The 22,302-nt window shown below is 33.1% G+C and overlaps 1 protein-coding gene across 1 annotated transcript in view; it reads right to left on the bottom strand.

Annotated features, from left to right (window-relative positions):
- Nucleotides 1-287: 287 nt before the first annotated feature.
- LOC131842371 (uncharacterized) overlaps nucleotides 288-22,302 on the bottom strand; it is a 65,928-nt gene continuing 43,913 nt past the window's right edge. Inside the window, exons 2-3 of the mRNA XM_059190912.1 lie at nucleotides 1,360-1,507; nucleotides 288-457 (exon numbers count right to left, since the gene is read on the bottom strand). Coding sequence (XP_059046895.1) covers nucleotides 288-457; nucleotides 1,360-1,507 — 318 coding nt within the window. The remainder of the gene's footprint in view (nucleotides 458-1,359; nucleotides 1,508-22,302) is intronic.

Raw genomic sequence — 22,302 nt, 5'->3', positions numbered from 1 at the left:
AATCAAGGAGCTCCTTAAATATTATAACAAACTGTATTTGTGTCGCGAGTGTGGTGTATTGTAATTGAAAACTTCAAGTGCTTCAAGTCGCCGACGCAGATCATCTATATTATAATTTGTGCAATTTGGGTGAGTTCCTTATTTCCCTTTTCCTACGATCACTGCAGTGTGGCTAAAAAATACATCAGATCTTTTCATTTGAATTTATTTCTAAAACTCCACAAAATAAGAGTACAACAAATACCAATATGCATATCTTGTATGTAAACATTTTTTTACATTTATAATTAGTACAATTGTGCAAATTGTATTATCACAATTAAATAAGTAATAGTTATATTTAATATAATAAGCGGCAGTTTCCAATCTAAAGGTATAATCTTGGCGACTGTAAACTTGAATGGACGGGCATCTATGTATCTTGTGAATTTCTCTATGTCCGTAGAGTGTATTTGCTCTGAAAAAGAAAATTAATACATAAAATTAGGAAGAATCATTAATAAATCTTTATAATGAATAATCATTTTTAATCATAAACAAAACAATTAATCTCGTTATGTGTAACTGAAAATCGAAAAGGAAGATGAAAAGAAGAAAGAAATACAATTAACAATAATAATATCTCAGGACAATTCACACAGCACCATCTAGTCCCAAGGTCAGCAAAACTTGTGTTATGGGTACTAGACAACTGATATAAATACATGGATACATTTTGTTTTTGTAAATAAATACATATTATACATAGAAAACACCCAGACCGATACAAACAATCATACTCATGAATACAAATGTTTGTACCGTGCGAGGAATCGAACCCACGACCATGGGATGTATTTAATTTGTACATTGGTGGTATACCAAGGTTCTATTTTAGGTTCAAACAGACTCTATTCACTAATAAAATTTACAAAGATAGATCACTATATACGTATCTCTGTCTTATTAATTTCTTTTGTTATGCAAACTGTTTAATATATGAAATTAAAACATTGAACTTTGAGAGAAAACAAAATACCACATTCATTCATTCATAATTTAAGAGCTACGCTCTTGTCAGTGGAGATCTTGCCACTTTCCATGATCTTCCTTCATCCTCTCTAAATGTTAATACGACACAACACCAATATTGTCTTCAATTTGCTTGATGTAACTGTTTTTGGTCTTCCTCTACCCCTCTTTCGTTCTATTATTTCCCTCAATAATAATTTTCATAAATTCATCGTTTCATATCAAGTGTACCAACATTTTGACAAAATGTCACATCAATACAAAAATGTTTTCGCTGGTGGAGTATCAGTAACCTTCAAGTAAATTAATAAGTAGACACTTAATTTCATGAAATAATAAAAATATTACCTCGTTCTTGAAACAGTCTATCGTGCAGCACCATTTTTAATTTCTCCGACTGGGAACGTAACATGCCGGCTGCCAGCGCTGGTGCGAAGATAAGTATGAAGGATTGCATGACGGATATGTATGGCATTAAAAGTTTCACAATAGAATTCTGAAATTTAATAAATAATTTATAATCTAGCTACAATTTTAAACCGATCGGGCTCAGACTTTGCTTTTTTTTTTCTTCGGACTACTCTAATGTTGTTGGCCGTAGCTGGCCTTTACAGCTTCACCGGACGTTAGGAGCGAGTGCAGATGGCACTCCAAATCCGCGGAAGGACTTATGGAGCGGCTGAAGGCCAACTCCTGCCTGACGGATACGACTTTAGTCTGAGGGCACCACTAGGGGTTCGAACCTCGGCTCAGGCCGTCGTAATTTCGATCCCCGTTTGAATTGGACGGGGGATCGATCGGAGGGGTCAGACTTTGCATGCATAAAGCTACTATGAGGTAGGCATCCGCTAAGAAAGGATTTTGATAAATTCCACCCCTAAGGGGATAAATTCACGCGAGCGAAGCCGCGGGCAAAAGCTAATTATACATATAAACCTTCCTCTTGAATCACTCTATTGCTACATTAAAATCCGTTTCATAATTAATAAGTCGCAGTGACCAAAATAGACTTTTTTGTAATCCTTACTAATATTATAACTACGAAAGCAACTCTGTCTGTCTATCGCACTTTCACGCCAAAACTACTGAACCGATTTAAATGAGATTATAATTTTAATGTAAAAAATGGTTATAGGTTGAACGAGGAGATGAAACTTTGCATGGAAGCATCGTTATTTTTAAAGTTAGAAGCTTGAAATAGATTTAATAGAAATATGTAATATTATCTTCTCTGTGATATAAATAACATGACATTCAAGGTTTGTAAAATATCATTACATAGTTATCATAAAACAATGTCGTCACTTCTTACATAGTAACATAGCTTATACATCGGAATAACACATAGGCAGTAAATTTCATAGGTAACTGTAGGCACAGCTAATCTTTTAATAAAAAATATATATGTATGTATTTATATAAATATATAAAGTATGTATTTTATAATTACCTCACGATCTGGATTTGCCAGTGGGAAATAAATTGTTGTCATTACATCCAATGTGTTAACGACAAGAGTCACCAAGAACTGCAATTAATAATAATAAAAACAATAATAATCAGCCTGGACAATTCCCACAGCGCCATCTACTCTATGGTTACTATACAACTAATATAAATACTTAGATTTTTTTATTTGTAAAGACAGACATAATATACATAGAAAACACCCAGAACGATACAAACTATACTCATTAATACAAATGTTTGCACCGTGCGAGGAATCGAACCCGCGACCATCTGAAGTAAAGTGCTAAACCGCTAAACCACTGCGGCCGTCAATTTAGATTATTATAAAACTGTCGTATGTTCATTCTTGATTATTTTTTATTTAAAATAATAGTTATAATATACTTACAGTGAAATTATAAGCACGTCTGGCCTTGTCAGCTACTTTCCACAATGTCTTATAAATCTTTTGACAGAACACAACATTCCCGTTATGATTCTTGACGTAAGAGGTGAATATTTTTAAACGATGATAAAGTGAATAATAAATGAAGAAATATACAATAAGCGTGTTATCCTCGCACAATAAAGGAACGAAGTAAAGAAACCGCATATATACGGATTCAACGCAAAATTCTATATAATATCTACAGTATATAAAAGATAGAAATATTCTATAACTAACAGTATATAAAAACGCAAGTAAAACATGATGGCTGAGGTTGTATGTATTGTATTCCAAATTTCTATCGACTACATACAAATCATTTTGCACATCGTAAAAGTTTATTTCTGTATTAATAAACAATACAGTTAAAACACAGGACAGATATTTCAGTAAGTACAACGTGTACCATAGAGCGAAGAAAACGTCCATGTCAAAAAAAAAATATCTAATCAAAGTGCCACTTACACACACTGTCTTAATTAAAAGTAAAAACTTTAAGAGTAATCTGATTCGTCTCGATTCGAAATTAACAAAACCGTAATCTAACGAGAGTATAATATATAATACTGTAAAAATCAGTCCAATGCTTTTAATCTTTCGGAAGTCATTTTTAGATTTGGTTAGTACAAGATTTTCGGGCTTGTACAGAATCATGATAAGGAATAATAATAGATGATAACACGGCTGTACATGTACACGAATGACGCTAGAATACCTTAAAATAATAATATTGTCGGGGTGTATTCCATTTAACATATTACTTTTCCTTGACGCCTATTTCATTGACGTTATTGCTACTGACTTAACTTGTTTGTCCGGTAAATAAATTAAAGATAGATGTCTTGTCTATACTGTTAACATGTGTGTATTATATTATACCTATATATATATATTTTTATTTTTATTTATTTGCTTTATTGGTACAAAAGGTGAACTTAATGCTGTAGCATTTTCTCCCAGTCAACCTTTGGGATTTGCAGAGATACTTGAATGCGGCTAATAGAATTATAATTAAAAAAATAATACACATAAATACGTACATACATTAATAGAATTGACCTACTTTTTAATACAATAAATATACTAATTACATACACTTACATATTACATATAAATATATACAAATATACATTATAAACTAATTTGAGAAAAAGTCGTAAGTATGGCTGTATTTTTTATAATAACCCTCTTAACTATTGCTGAGTAAATTCTCCCCTTAAAAAGAGATACGGAAATCCAACAGTGCTTAATATAATAATAATAAAAATAGGAATAATTTATTTTAAAATAAATTTATTACTAGTATTTACATAACCTAATTGTACACCTAAGAACCTAAAATTAAAAAGCTTAAAAAAAATATATAATATGATGACTAAAATATATTATTAAAAGGGGTCCCTTTAGGCAACGTTCCGAAAATACTGGCAGCGTTCCCTCTTTGAATAGCTAGACTAATTCTTTGTCCAAGGTAGCTGCCAGCTCTTCGGTCTTCTGTGATGTCGACTAACCTTTTCGTTATTTCTTTGAAAAGTCTTATAGCGCTAGGACCCCACGGACCAAGGGTCTCGACACCGAATGGGGCAAATTCATATTCGGAGCCTAGACCCCTGTATTTACATATTTTGGCTTTTTCAGCCGCTTCACATGCCGCCCCATGTTGTTGGTTCCATGTAGATGGGATGGGGCCAGCGTGTCTGCACAGGTTGCATCCCATACCTGCACCCGGCCCATCTTCCATGGAATCAAACTCATACCGTCCGGTCTCTTAACTATATATTTTTTTTTTTGTGATGATATTAATATTATAAATATTTAAAAGACTTTAGAAAGAAACTTCTCTTGTTTCTTTCATATATATATTGTTATATTTATATTATATTTAAAATAAGTTATTCTTATTTTTACAATATATAAATAATTAATACAATCCCATATATATTGTTTTTATTTATTTAGGAGCTTAGGATCACAATAGTGAACATGTTAGCTCCGTGTTGACTTCTTAAACAGTTACACACATATTTACATTACTTTCTAAATTTAATTTACTGTAAAAAGCAAATATTACCTATTTAGAATTTTATCTACAAATTTATAAATTAGTACAAATTGTTTCAATGCAAGTTCTGATAAAATACTCTGGCATTTTTTTTGCCGAGCCGAGGAGTTGTCGACCGTCCTGTTTTCCCAGGACATGTCCTAGTTTTTGTAGTGTCCTGGGAGGTCCTTAATAGTTATATGGCAGCGTCCTGGGCTTTTAAAATATACGCGCCTCTTATTTACTGATTTTCAATAGTATAATTTTATGGAATACTTTATATTAAAAACCTGATTATATTAATTTTACTACATATTAATATAACTATTGCAACACTATTACTGCGTTCTGTTTTTAAACTGGATAGTCCTTGTTTTTTGAACTTTCAATCCTGGTTTTTTAAATTTGGTCTTGGCAGCCCTAGTATAGAGTATTATAACAGTATTCTAGAATACTACTTAAATTATTCTGTACCTAGAAGAATGAAAGGAGAATAAGCATTGTGAATACGAGCAAGGTTAACAAATGTCGATAATGTTGTATTTGTAGAAAGCTCTAGAATGGCTGCCACGTGTAAGTCTGTTGGATATCCCGGTCGACCTAGAACTGTAATGTCAAGGACTGAACTAACTTCGCATTAAGGGAACGTGTGGGATAATTCTGTGAAAACAGAACATACGCAGTGCATTGATGTATGTAAAGCAATTCAGTTTTAGAGATGAAAGATTCTATCTCGAATTGTAGTGTGAATTTTGCGGGATGGTTTTGTGGTGTTGGTTGTTCGTGGACTAGAATAGAATAGAAAATAATTTATTCAAATAAACTTAATTTAAGCACTTTTGAATAGGCATAAAAAAAACTTTTTATCTACCGCTCGTTCAGAAAGCTGTCTCATCACAAGAAGAACGAGCAAGAAACTTGTGTGTTGCTCTTTTAAAAAATCCTTGTAAGTTTACATTTACAAGTCGAAACGTGTGAATACAAACTACCAACCAACACTAATTTATCAAATATAAATAAACAATAAGATTAAATCAGTCGTAGTGATAATAGCAGACCAATCCCTACAAGCAGCACTCGTTCACGAGTATGACGGATGGTATTATAGGATATATGATGATACTATAGGAGTTTACCACTTTTAATCAGGTAAGCTGCCAGCTCCATTCCAGTACACACGCTACTGGTTTTTTTTTATACTCTAACATACATGGAATATCATACGGAACCGTACATAAGGAACCTCAAATATTATTTCTAATTTATTGTATCAAAACAAAATATTACATTGTACAGTAAGAATAATAGCAATATTATTGACGGCCGCGGTGGTCTAGCGGTTTAGCACACCTCTTTACTTCCGATGGTCGCGGGTTCGATTCCTCGCACGGTGCAAACATTTCTATTCATGAGTATGGTTGTTTGTATCTATCTGGTTGTTTTCTATGGATATTATATATATGTATTTACAAAAAAAGTATCTAAGTATTTATTATCAGTTGTCTAGTACCTATAACACAAGATCTATTTACCGTGGGACTAGATGGCGCTTGGTTAATTGTCCGGAGCTATTTATTTATTTATTATTATTATTATTATATTTCTTGTTACTATACTCTTGTTTATTATTTGATAATGATAACGTATATGTTAAACTAGCTGACCACCGTAACTTCGTCTGCGTTTTTGCAACATATTTCATTGCAGCTCCGCTCCTATTGTACACAGCATGATATTATATATCTTATGGCGGCGTGGTGGGCCGGGTCATTGGGCTCTCTAAAATATGGTCGAGCGCAGTGATGGCTGGCTCATCCGCCACACTCGTGAATGAGTGAAGCTTGAACTGGTCTGCTCTTATCACTACGACTGATTTAATCTTATTGTGTTTTTATATTTGAGCCTAAATAAATTAGTGCTGGTTGGTAGTTTGTATTCACACGTTTCGACTTGTAAAATGTGAACTTACAAGGATTGTTTAAAAGAGCAACACACAAGTTTCTTGCTTATTCTTCTTGTGATGAGCCAGCTTTCCGAATAAGCGGTAGATTTAAAAAAAATTTGAATATTCAAAAGTGCTTAAATTAAGTTTATTTGAATAAATTATTTTCTATTCTATTCTATTCTACTCCTGTGACATACAAATAACGTGGCATGTTATTGGTAAAAATATTTACTATATCAATTCAGTAGATCCAAACCGCGACCATCTGAAGTAAAGCGATATGCTAAACCACCAAACCACCAAGATCCTAATTTAAAACGAAAAATAACTTAAACATTTATATTTGACTTTGACGCATTCTCATTAACAATACAATAACATTCTGAACACATTGATGAAAAAAAATTATTTGCCTATGATAGAGCATTGTGTGTCTCTCCTTGTTAGACAGGTCTAACAAACTGTAACTTGTTACTGTCTAACAATATGTAACCGACTATAACTGTAATACTAGAGTTAAGAATTTTACTAACAAAAGATTAGAAAAAAAAAACTAAGAATTATTACGAAGAAAGATTACAAAAAAAATTACTAAAAATGGCCATTGATGCCAAAATAAATCTGCCATCTTTATTATTATTATTAATACTAAAACCACGACCTTCTCGAATATCCCCCGTTATAAATCCAAGGACTTACATCTATATTGGTCGCTCTTATACCTTCTATAAACATACGAATTAATATAATAACCAACCCTATTACACACAACACAATTAAAAAATCTATAATAATCACGTATTCTTCTAGAAATTTTATGATTCTGGATGATAAGTTACGTTTTTCATTTGAAATGTTGGTTGGTGATTCCAGTGCCACAAATGGTATTGATAGACAAATTAGTATTCCCATTACTGATAACAACGCAGACACGTAGAGGTTCAGTCGGTTGTCAGTCATGAAACTGATTGTGCGGAAGCGCTGTGACCTCCTGTAGGCCTTTGCACGTTCCTCATCATCAAATGTACGATGAAAATTGAAATATCCAATGAGCCTGAAATTCAAAATACACAAATATTCAATTAATTGAAAATTGGAACAAATTTAGACAGATTTACATTGTACAGAAAAGAGAAAAATTACACTGAAACATTTATAAACACACAAGCTGTTCCCGCGACTTCGTCCGCGTGGAATCTAACTTTATTTTTCTAAAATAAAAGTAGCCAGCGACTTATATACAACAAACATCATATCCAGCATGTTAACGAAAGAAGTAAGGACGTAATGCAACAAAAAAGTTAAAATAACCATCTACTGATATTATGTATAATTAGCTAACTTTATTTTTCTAAAATAACAATAGCCTAAGTTACTCCTTCCTTATTACATCAGCTACCTGCCAATAAAAGTCCCGCCAAAATCCGTCCGGCCATTTCAGAGATTAGCCGGAACAAACAGACAAAATTTGTAAAAAATGTCATTTTGGTGCATATACCATATTTATATTCATATGCATGTAGTAAAAAACAGTTATTTCAATATTAAAAACAGACGCTCCAGTTTTATTTATATGTATAGATTTCTATAACTACAATATGTCTTATTGCTAAAACCAATTTTTTTCAGGTAATCTTGAAATGAAAAATAAAATAAAGCGTGGAATTAAAGTTATTTCTTAATTATTTTATTATTAAAGTAAATTAATTTTCTAAAATAAAAGTAATCGATGTTACTCCTTACTCCTTATAACATTATCTTCAATTTACAACATCAAACGTGACAGAGATTAGCAAAACAAACAGCCAGACCAAAATATTAAAAAAAATGCCGTATATCTTACTAATATTATAAATGCGAAAGTTTGTGAGTATGTTTGGATAGATTCATGGATGTAAGTTACTCCTTTACGCAAAAAATACTGAATGGATTTTAATGAAACTTTGTAGTAATATAGCTATTCTATATTTGCCGGCTCGCATCAACCAGTGCCATTATCAGCTTCAACCGGCCTTCCCGAGGGTGGCATCTTCGACATCAAAATTGCTGGATCGAAATTTAGCGAACCAGTTCTGTCACTGGCGTATTGTTCACACACCTTCTACACACACATCGGTTAATTTCTTTCTGGCTTGAACAGCATTTTTGCCCTTTCTGTAGTAAAACAGTAAGATATGTCGAAAATGCTGCTTATTCCTCTCCATATTTAAAAGGGCACCAACTAAAAACTACTGTTTAGAATTAATTGTAATTTTTCACACACAAGCCTTGTTATATGAGCTCTCAAAGCATATAAAAATTATACGGTTTAAGTGTGAAGTTGAGTGCAAAACATAGGAATTAGGAAAAAACTAAATTACTTTCCGAACAACCTAATATAATGCCCAATTTACACTCAGCCCGAGTGGGCAAGGAGTGAGCAGCGCGAGAGTAAACACGAGTGGAAACACTTCCCATGCCATCGGCGTTGTCACTCGCGCTGACTGGCTCTCCCTCGATTGTCGGTTTTTCGTGCGCGAGTCAAAGGACTGGCAGCGCGAGTGGCAGCGTGTTTTTACATTCAGCCCTCTCGCTCAGTAGTCACCCGGCAATATTTCCGGCAGCGCGAGTGGCAGGGGAAGCGGCTGAATGTAAACGTAGCGTAACACGCAGGCTATAAATTTCATACGGGTGAGGCCGCGGGCCCAACTATTACTATTCAGACACTTAATTTTATTTATTCCAATAGATTTTTAGAAAATATTTACCTTTGGTAAGCTAGGCGATAAAAAATCATTGTTGATATTCAATTGCAATTCAATCTTATTTTATTTTTATTTCATCAAATTTTTCAATCCTTCTTCTTATATATAACACTTAGTGATCAAAACTCTTTATCTTGTTTCTTGATTGCTATTGTATATTTGTATATTTCTATCAGATATTAAGTAAATATTAAATATTACTGTCTGCATCGTACACAATTTAGAGAATTACTCAAAATAATTTCACATAAATTCAAATGCGTCGCAACTACAATATTTACCGATTTCAACTGCATTGATTTCGTCAAATAATGATAAATGTCATTAAAATATTCATTTTTAATTAATGATATCATTAGGCTAGTTTATAATGATTACATGCTATGTTATCATTATAAACTAGCCTAGTGTTGTTTCAAAGAAGATAATTATAAAAAAATAATTATAAATTTATTTTCATCTCATTTTTATTCATAATAAATAAATCCCAGGTCTCAAGTCCCGGGAACTGCTCGGAGTTTTTCTCTCTGCTACACGATGCACCCGTCATCCGCACGTTGAATCCATCGATTGCTAAGAAGTCCAGTTCTCACTCTGTCTCATGTTTTAAATTTTATTATATTTAAACAATAGCCTAAAAAATAAATTTCAAGCATATAGCTTCACAAATAGCGATACTTCCATACAATCTTTCATCTCAATTTACAACCCTTTCAACCCTTTTATAGCATTATAAAGAAACATATCATGTCTCAGAGTCTAGTCTATCTGTGTACTAAGTTTCATTTAAATCTGTTCAGTAGTTTTGACGCGAAAGCGACATAGACAGAGTTACTTTCGCATTCAAATAAAAAAATATTTATTTATGTTATAAACGTATTTTTTTTTCTATTATATTTTTCTATTCTATTGAGAAGAACTGGCAAGAAACTCAACTGAATTTCTTATTTTTTTATTAAAAAAGCCAGATTATCTACATTGTTAATAGATATATTTGTATATGTCTAACATTAAATAAAAATCCCATGCATGAACTACTATTGCCACGCACGCTAGTCGTTCAAGTAATCGTTTAGTGAGTGGCTTTGCTCTGAATTTGTATGCATACGAAACGCAACTATCCAATTTGGTAACGAAAACTCACAAATTGTAAGAATACATTCAATTCAACGTTTCCCTATTTATTATTTACATGATGTGTATTTGTTGGTACCCCAATCTTTTCAAAAGGTAAGTGTATTGATGTTGATGTTTACGTAAACATATCCTAAATGTTTTGTTAAGATACCGTTGGAGTACTTTATGTGATATGAGGTATTGCAATATTTTTATTTATTGTACCAAAAAGAGTTTTATCCAATGCAAATAGGAATTGAAGGGTGCACATAAATGATTTGCTTTCATTTATTTATTTTCAATCAACTGACTACTTTTAGTATAAGTTTGTGTTTGAAGCAACTTGCTGTAAGTTTGGTTTAAATTTACATGTTTTAAGACGAGCTTTATTCTCAAAGAATGAAAAGAGATTCCATATGTATCTAACTTGATAGAAACCGAAATTAACCAAGTATATATTTACACAATGTTTCTGTGGTATTGCGAACCCACAACCTTTTAGCACTAGTCCACGAGGTACACACAATTAATGCTATAAAAATATTAAATATGTAAAAGTTGTTGTAATCGCTAAAAGCCATTAAATATTTCTTAAAAATATTATGCAATATTTTGAAAATGGAATATCGGACGTAGAGCATTAAATATTTCTTAAAAATGAAATGGAACATTTTATAAATGAAACGTCGAACATAGAGCGGTATTGTTTTATTTCTTTTTAAAAAATACATACAGACTTTTTCATATATTTCACGTTCAATTCAAACGGGGGCCGATACGGCGTGAGATGAAGTTCGAACCTCTAGCGGTGCTCTCAGACTAAAGTCGTATCCGTCAGGCGGGAGTTGGCCTTCAGCCGCTCCATAAGTCCTTCTATGTTTGGTGTGCCATCTGCACTCGCTCCCTGTCGTCCAGTGAAACTGTAAAGTCCAGCTGCGGCCAACAGCGTTAGAGTAGTCCGGAAAACAATAAAGATATCAAGCAAAGCCTATTACTCACTAAACGATTACTTGAATGACGAGCGTGCATGGCAATAGTTGTTCATGCACGGAATTTTCATTTAATGTTAAACATAGACACCTATATAAATATACATTGTAAAAAAACTGGCTTTAAAAAAAATCAATTGAGTTTCTTGCCAGTTCTTCTCAATTGGATCTATATACCGAACTGGACGGTAGGGAAGAAAATAAATTTAGAATGTTAAAATTTGACGTTCATAAGCGGCTAAAATGTCCTTCATGAATAATTGATTTTTGAATTTGAATTTGAATAGAAATTTCACTCCTCCGTCCACACTATTTTCATATAAAAGGTCAAAAAAAAATTTGCTTCACATTTTAATACAGTACTCTTCTCGTACATTCCACAGCGTCAGCAATAAAAAAGAATAAGCAAATAGACTTTATTTAATATTTTTTATGATTACAACATTCTTCTTCCATCAACTAATGGATACCCAGCCGATTTTGCAAAGGATGGGCCTATATAAAGCAGCTTATTAATGTGACATATGCAACAGTTACAATATCTGCCTGGAATTGTCTCACTCGTTGAAAAAAACCCTTTAAAAATGAATATTTATACCGGACGTTCCAATAACCCGCCCGTGGCGAGCCGGTACAATGGACCATATTGCACGATTCACTACTGTTGCTGGTGCAAGTTATAAGCGATTTGACAGTTTAATACTTACGGTATAATAATAACCCAGGACTATTCACACAGCGTTATATAGTCCCAAGTTAAGCAGAGCTTGTGTTATGGATACTAGTTAACTCAAGTAAATACTTTTAATTAAAATTAATTTAGCACACTGATTCACCAACTTCTGGTGGTCTTGGGTTATTCGCAAGGTGCAAACATTTTGTATTCATAAGAACAATTACAGTTTACATCGGTCTGAGTGTATTTTATATATGATTTTATGTGTGTGTATGCATGCAAAAAAATGTATTTAAGTATTTGTATCAGTTGTCTAGTACCCATAACACAAGCTCTGCTTAACATGGGACTAGATGGCGCTGTGTTAATTGTAATCATTCATTAAATTTTTTTTTAATAAAAAAAAAACAATCATTATAATCCAAAGCGGCACATTGCGGTACTGGCAGCGTTACCCCTTTCAATAGCCATATTTACTCTCTGGGCAAAGTACCTACCAGTTCTCGAGTCACGAGTAACCTCGATGAGCCGCACTGAAATACCCATCAAATTATTTATTTATTTATATTCTAATAACGCCACCTCCTCCTCCTGTCACTTAACCTCTGGGCAAAGTAGATACTAGCTCTCGGGTCACAAGTAACCTCGATGAGCCGCGCAGAAATAATCGTCAAATTATTTTTTTATATTAAAAAATTCTAAAAACGCCACCTCCTATCACTTGCGCCATGTAAACTCCAAAGCACGTAGAGGGATGCGTGTATACTAACTTTACGTCAAGTCGGCCTAACGTCAGTGCGCATACTCGTTGTTAATTTTGGTGGAAACTCAGCACTTGTGGTTTATTGGTGCAGCGCTGGTGGGTGATTTAAGGAGACTGTCCCACTTGGGATGTTGATGGGACAGTGGACACGCTGGTGTTTAAATTACGCTGTCCCTGGTTACCGCAATATTGTGTTCAATTTGTCTACAATTTTAGATATGTTTTGGGTAGAAATACCACTCGAGAAATTACGGGTGAAAGTTTTAGAAGTAATTTATTGTAAACAATGCATTGGAAAATTATTTATTTTGTTTTACACTTATATCATATATAGTTTATTCCTAAAATTGGATGACATAGTAATAATAGTCCAGGACAATTCACACAGCGCCATCTTGTTCCAAGCTTGTGTTATGGGTACTAGAAAACTGATATAAATACGTTCTTTGTAAATGTATGCATAAGCAATGAGAATGGCTCTATATAAATCTAAGATAAAAAAAATACGATGCCTTTTCTAAGTAAAAAAGTTTTTACTTCAGGGCTACTGAATGAACGGCCTCAGTAGTCTAGCTGTTCAGCACACCGCCTTACTCCCGAAGGTTCGATTCCTCGCGCAGTATAAACATTTGTATTCTAGAGTATGATTTATTGTATCGGTATGGGTGTTTTCTATGTATGTTCTGTATGTATTTACAAAAAAAAAACTACGTTTTAAACTTTTAATTGTTTATGTATTATTTCTGCATCTCTTATGCTATGTGTCTAACATAGCATAAGTGAGATAATAATTGGTGAATAAAGAATTATTTATACATCTCTCTATATCAGTTGTCTGGTACCCATAACACAAGCTCTGCTTAGCTTGTGACTAGATGGCGCTGTGTGAATTATGAGAGATTATTATTACTATTATAAAATTTCTTTCTTTCTTTATAAAAATTCTTTTTCCAACTGAAACTCTAACTAACTTGTGTACAAAACAAATAAATATTTTCTTTTACAATTACAAGCTTAACATAATTATTCAATATGCAGTCGGTTTTAATTCAACGGTCCAGTCTGACGTCACGTACTCACAGTTTCAATCAACACAGTGGTCATATGGACGGCGACAGCTGCGGTGGCGGGTTCATTTCGTATGCTAATGTACAGGTCGGTACGCGGTATTAAAATATAGCGACGTACTATGATCGCAAAACTCGATGCGAGTTTTGCGATCATAGTACGTTTTTGAGATACGATGGGACTAGCATTATCATATCATCATCATCATCATCGCAGCCCGGAAGACGTCCATTGTTCGACATAGGCCTCTCCCAAAGATCTCCACGACGATCGGTCCTGCGCTGCTCGCATCCAATGCCTTCCAACGATCTTGATCAGATCGTAGGTCCACCTTGCTGTCCACCATTATCATATGGCTCTATATAAATCTAAGATAAAAAAAATACGATACCTTTTCTAAGTAAAAATATATTTGTTTTTACTTAGAATTTTCAGGGCTACTGAAATACTACGGTTCAGTACACCGAAGGTTGCAGGTTCGATTCTTCGTGCGGTACAAACATTAATGGTAAACGCTCAAGCTATAGCGAACCTAACTTGGGACTAGATGGCGCTGTGTGTATTGTTCTGAAATTATTATATTATTTGTATTTTTTCTGGTTATATCATTCTAACTTGTAATTTAATTATATATGCCAAATAAAATGGATTAAAATTTATAACGCGTACGCCCTATCTGCTGAAGATATCAGCGCTTAATAATTATTAAGAAAATGAAATCAGGTCAATACTATATGAAATGAAATGAAATGAAAATTCTTTATTGTTCGCTCTTAGAACACAAACAAACATTTATATACATTACTAGCTTTTGCCCGCGGCTTCGCTCGCGTTAATTTATCCCCTTAGGGGTGGAATTTATCAAAATCCTTTCTTAGGGGATGCCTACGTCATAGTAGCTTTATGCATGTAAAATCTCAGCCCGATCGGTTTAAAATTGACAAAGTTTCACACAACCTTTCATCCCCTATTTTATCCCCTTGGGGGTAGAATTAATCAAAATCCTTTCTTAGCGGATGCCTACGTCATAACATCTACCTGCATGCCAAATTTCAGCCCGATCCGTCCAGTGGTTTGGGCTGTGCGTTGATAGATCACTATGTCAGTCACCTTTGAGTTATATATATGTACATATATAGATTAATATATAAATAAGAATAAATATGTATAAACATACAACATTCTCAACGGGAAGAGGCAACAATGAGCGGCATTTACATCATATTACAGTATATACAATAATAATAATATATAATAGAGATAATTTTTATTTCTATTTTTTTTATGTAAATTTGTAATATGGGCCATGTGGTCTGAATTAAATAAATAAATAAAATAACCTCATCGTAACCAATTCAAGAGAAATAAAATATTACTATTGCTAGCAATGAGTAACCAGCCCTCACTAATAAAAATACAAACTATTTTCTCATTACAAATAGAAATAATCTTTATTCAAATAAACTTAATATAAGCACTTTTGAATAGTCAAGTTTTTTTTATTCTACCGCTCATTCGGAATGCAGTTTCATCACAAGAAGAATAAGAATAATAATAAATAAATATGGATTTAATTATATTTAATTAACAACAAGGATTAGGCATGCGACAATCAACATAAAAACCGCTACGCACGTAATCTCTGTTCAATCAGATAACAGTTTTGAATTGAAATTCGAGAATTTGTAGTACGAGAAACGATATCAAATTACATGCACAATTTTTTTTTTATTTCATTTATGTTACAGTGTACATCTGGATCTGAAAGTATAATGGCTTCAGTAGATGATATTATATATTTTTTGTTATTGAATTAGTAACAGGTTTGTATATTTATTATTTTAAAGAAAGAAAGAAATAATAAAAAAAAGATTGCTTGAAAAGATTGCTTTTAGCAATAAGGCCGCCTTATTGTAACGATACATGTGTCTTTTGTTATATTGTTTGTGCTTCTTCTTTACTGTATGTTGCAAATAAAGTATATTCTATCTATCTATCTAAATAATAAAAAATAATTTTAAAGTTTAAAAATTAAGTTTAAATTACATTATATAGGTTTAAATTAGGTATTTTCGTTAAGAACCTTACAAAAGGCAAGTTTAGTACCATATTTGTAAATAATAACAAAATCCCAGGATAATGTATACGCTAATCAGCGCCATCTAGTTCCAAGCTAAGCAGAGCTTGCGTTAATGCTGTGATAATTTGTTTCTGTAAATACATACATAATATACATAAAGAATCCAGATATAGATACAAACGCTATCATACCCATGAATAAAAAAAAATATTTGCATCGTGCGAAGAATCGAACCCGCGACCCTAGAGAATATCATTTGATTATTATACCTTTCGGAACTGAGTAGCAAGCTCTGAAAAACAGTAAGCACAAGAGATCTCTATAGGAAACTGTGATACGGGTGCATATATAAAATCAGCACAATAATTCTAATAAAAAAAATCGGATTAGATGACTCTCTACTCCTACAGTATAGTACAAATTGACAATATTTAATTTATACTATAGAAATATATCATTACTTAATATAAAACAAAGTCGCTGTCGCTGTCTGTCCGTCCCTGTGTATGCTTAAATCTTTAAAACTACGCAACGGATTTTGAATCGGTTTTTATAGTAGATAGAGTGATTCAAGAGGAATGTTTATATATATAATATATGTACAGACAGAAAAACGAGCGGAGATATGAATACAAATAGTTATATTGATCGAGAATCAAATCCGCAACCATTCGAACGTGGTTTAACGTGAAACCACCACAGTGAGGTATAAATATTAATTAATTATGCAACAAATCGTCGAGACTATATATTCGGCTATCGGCGACAGTCCGGAACACGGGAATGAACGCTAAATGTGATTAATGACTACTACACTACCACTGAAATAAATTAAATTGAAATGCCACAAATTTAAATTCAACTTCGAAAATAATTTATTTCATATAGGACATTTTTGCCGCTTATGAACGTCAAGTTTTTTACATTATATTTTTATTTTTTTCCCTACCGTCCAGTTCGGTATATAGATCCAATTGAGAAGAACGGGCAAGAAATTCAATTATTATTTTTTTTTATAGCAGTTTATTTACAATGTATATTTATATAGGTGTCTATGTCTAACATTAAATGATAATCCCGTGTATGAACAACTATTGCCATGGACGCTCGTCATTCAAGTTATCGTTTAGTGAGTAATTGCTCAGTAAATATGATTGAACAACACAAAGTGATATATTAACTTACTTCATTATATAGTACTAGCTGTCCCGGCAAACGTTGTTTTGCCTTAAAATAATAAAAAAAATTAGGGGTGGACTACCCCTAACGTTTAGGGGGATGAAAAATAGATGTTGACTGATTCTCAGATCTACTCAATACGCTCACAAAATTTCATGAGAATCAGTCAAGCCGTTTCAGAGGAGTATGGGAACGAAAACTGTGACACGAGAATTTTATATATAAGATAAAACAAAGTCGCTGTCGCTGTCTGTCCGTCCCTGTGTATGCTTAAATCTTTATGACTACACAACGGATTTTGAAGCGGTTTTTTTAATAGATAGAGTGATTCAAGAGATATAGAGATATATATACATGTACATCCGTGCGAATCCGGGGCGAGTTAGTAAATGTATAATATGAAATACCACAAAGTGACATAGTAACTTAGTAATCCTAAGTATAATTTTAAAAAGTCGATGGGTCTTTTATGGGAATGGATATAAAAATTACAATAAGATAACATTGGTTATAAATTTAGTTTAAAGGTTATAAAACATCTGTTAAATCATATTTATTGAGTAGAGCTTATTGCTCACTAAACGATTACTTAAATGACAAACTTGCATAGTGATACCACAGATAATATAATATTACATAGTTCTTCATGCGCGGGATTTTGTTAGATGTCTAACCTATATAAAATGTAAATAAACTGTCTTTTAAAAAAAAAAGAAATTCAGTAGAGTTTCTTGCCAGTTTATCTCAATTGATTCTATATACTTTAGTTAAAAATATTAATACAAAAAACTTGACGTTCATGAGCGACTAAAAAGTTGTACATGACTAAATAGTCTTTGTTTAAATTTGATTTTAAGTACCACAGTCAAATTTTGTACAAAGCTATCTGCTGACCTCAGCAGATACCTACCTTTGCCTCACCTTTTTTTGACTTATTGTAGATACTTTTTATGCACATTTGTAATATGTAATTCGGTGTCGAGACCCTTGGTCCGTGGGGTCCTAGCGCTATAAGACTTTTCAAAGGAATAACGAAAAGGTTAGTCGACATCACAGAAGACCGAAGACTTGGCAGCTACCTTGGACAAAGAATTAGTCTAGCTATTTAAAGAGGGAACGCTGCCAGTATCTTCGGAACGTTGCCTAAAGGGACCCCTTTTAATAATATATTTTAGTCATCATATTATATTTTTTTTAAGCTTTTTAATCTTAGGTTCTTAGTTGTACAATTAGGTTATGTAAATACAAGTAATAAATATATTTGTTTATCATTATTATTGTAATATTCATTTTCTATTACATTTCTGCATTCTGTAATAAACATTTGTAAATACTTCTATCTGTAAATGTCTATACTTAATATATATAATGTAAATAGCCACAACTGGTTTCTCTTCATCTTTCTCTTCCTGGTGCTGCTGGTACGAGGAACACAAATATGTACATAAATAATAGTGGCCCCATCATAACCGGAAATTATTTTATATCTACTTTTTTTTTAAATTTCACATTAACTGCTGGCAACGATAAGGCTTAAGACTTCAGTCATAAAGGGGATTAATAATAACTACGCTCAAATATCTATTCCAGTTATTATATGGCATAACACAAATAATATAGCACGGATATGCCCACTGCGAGATAATTCATATCAACATCTCGACTGACGTACATACATATTAGTTAATTTAATAGTGATTTATACTCTTACTGAATATACTAATACTTACAATTAACTGTGAATCGGAATTATAGATTTTTATATTTCAATTTTATGTTTAAACTAGCTTTTGCCCGCGGTTTCGCCCGCGTTTATTTATCCCCTTAGGGGTGGAATTTATCAAAATCCTTTCTTAGGGGATGCCTACGTCATAGTAGCTTTATGCATGCAAAGTCTCAGCCCGATCGGTTTAAAATTGTCAAAATTTCATACAAACTTTCATCCTCTATTTTATCCCCTTGGGGGTAGAATTAATCAATATCCTTTCTTAGCGGATACTACGTCATAACATATACCTGCATGCCAAATTTCAGCCCCATCCGTCCAGTGGTTTGGGCTGTGCGTTGATAGATCACTACGTTAGTCACCTTTGAGTTATATATATTTAGATATTAGAATGCTCTATGTTCTAAAAGGACAATAATACAACATACTCATTTATACAAATATTTGTATTGTAATAAACTTCACTTTAATAGATGATTTTACTATTTATTTCAATTCGAAAATAGAGGTGTATGTTATACCAACCCATCACTGAAATGTTTTTTATTTCTCGGTGAGGTGCAGAACTGTGGTTTGCGCAGTGCAAATAACCTTCGGCTGAAGACTCCTACTCATACATCTAGCTACTACACAAAATCCTTCACGGTACAGGCGGTACGTTTGTGGAACTTGCCGCCCTCCGTTCGTAATGCTCAGTCCTCAGCCATTTTTAAGCATCTAGTCAAATCCTATTTTCTCTCTTTGTAAATATGTTTCTTTCTTCTACACTGTGTTACCTGTGACATTTTAACTAGTAGGATATTTTTTTTTTCTGGTTTATATGTATAATATTTGATTATATATAATTATTTGATGTATACTATATATTATTATGTATTCATATGTATGTATATATATGTAAATTTGTGTATGTTGTTGTTGTACTATATTTTGTTTACATAAGTGTATACAATTTTTATGTTTCCACTAATGCGCCACCTACTCTATTTTTTTTTTATAAATACCCTCTTTCCAAAGGTTGTCTGTAAGAGATTGCATTAGCGATAAGACCGCCTTTTGTACTTAGTTTTTTTTTGTTTTTAATTTTGTTCGTGACCTTTATATGTTAGTGCAATAAAGTGTTATAATTATAATTAATTAATGATCAATTTACAACTGAATTCAAGCTGGATTATAAATAAATCATTTCTATAAACCGAAAGTATAGTATAAGTATAGGATAATTAACACTTAAATGACGAGTGTGCATGGCAATAGTTGTTCATGCACTGGATTTTCATTTAATGATAGACACCTACATAAATATACATTGTAAATAAACTGGCTTTTAAAAAAAAAAGTAATTCAATTGAGTTTCTTGCCAGTTCTTCTCAATACCAAACTGGACGGTAGGGAAAATTAAAATTATGATGTAAACAGATGTTTATAAGCGGCTAAAATGTCCTACATGAATAATGATTTTTAAATTTGAATTTGAATTTGTATCCACGAGTGAGAAAGAACATGTGTTGTAGAGGGAGCTAATTATACAAATGTGTGAATTGTATGATGACTATCAGATACGTGATGTATGTATCTACGAGTGAAATGAGCAGCTGACTGTCTATTGGTATTATCCACATCACTTTGGACTTCAGCGGCCGAGCATCCATATATCGTAGTACATTCACATATTCGGTGTCTGGAAAACAAACATTTTAATATGATAAATAAATAACTGATTGAGAAATAAATAAGAGTAAATCAGTCGTAGTGATTAGAGCAGACCAGTCCCTACAAGCAGCACTCGTTCCCTAGTATGATGGAAAAAAATGTTTTTTTTTAAACAGCTATAGAGATCGGAGTTGTACGATAACAAAGATAAAAAAAACTACAGAATTGATACTCTCCTTCTTTCTAAAATACGACTAATCACATAATTGTAGGAAAGAAGAAGATCTGCATTATACTTTGATGGAATGTGTTCGTAATGCAACTAAAGAGACTATATCACCCAAGCTCTGAAGTTAAATATGTTATACGTAGGTGTATTCCATGGAATATTGGCAGAAACAGCTGCCCCTCCGATCGATCCCCCGTCCAATTCAAACGGGGATCGACATTATAAAGGCCTGAGCCGAGGTTCCAATCCCTACCGGTGCCCTCACACTAAAGTCGTATCCGTCAGGCTGGAGTTGGCCTTCAGCCGCTCCATAAGTCCTTCCGCTGGTTTGGAGTGCCATCTGCACTCGCCCTCTATCGTCCGGTGAAGCTGTAAAGGCCAGATGTGGCTTGGCCACAATAGCATAAGAGTATTCCGTTTTTGTTTTAATTTGAGTTTGAATTTAATTGAATGTTATTTTTTGGTATAGGTACGATTACAATAAAGAGAAAATATATATATAAAAAATATACATATATAAATCATTCAGAAGTTTTTATTTTATACAATTTGTACTTACGAAGTGACCCTGTTTCGTTCAATAATGTCTTGTGTAACATAAGTTTCACGTGTTCTATATGGCCTTTGGTCAATTCGATTAAAATCGACGGAATTGATATTTCGAATGTTGTAATAAATATAAATACATACTGCAGCATCACGTACACCCAGCCTATCTGAAAAAAAAATCTGGCATTAATACATACTAGTGGGCAATAAAGTCCTCGAGTGGCGACCGCGGAGCGGAAGACGCAAGGGGGAATGGGATTTTAATAATAATAATAATATCCATTATCATCTATTAAAAAAAACCGGAACACGCAGCGTGGGAATGTATCCAGCAACGTGCTCAAGATCGCTGGAAAGTAATGGATGCGCAGGCAGCACGCAGCGCAGGACCGACCGTCGTGGAGATCTTTGGGGGCGGCCTTTGTTCAGTCGTGGACGTTGAACAAAGTATAAAGTAGTATAAAACAAAGTCGCTGTCGCTGTCTGTCCGTCCCTATGTATGCTTAAATTTTTAAAACTACGCAACTGATTTTGAAGCAGTTTTTTTTTAATAGATATTGTGATTCTAGAGTAAGTTTGTATATATAATACATGTCTAGCTAGTATAAAAATTAAATAATTTTCATTACTTAGGTA

The sequence above is a fragment of the Achroia grisella genome, unplaced genomic scaffold (assembly GCF_030625045.1).
Source record: "Achroia grisella isolate CSIRO2021 unplaced genomic scaffold, CSIRO_AGI_Agris_v1 utg2167, whole genome shotgun sequence".
NCBI lineage: Eukaryota > Metazoa > Arthropoda > Insecta > Lepidoptera > Pyralidae > Achroia > Achroia grisella.
The sequence above is the reverse complement of the archived record's forward strand: the minus strand, read 5'-3'. Positions and strand labels throughout refer to the sequence as shown.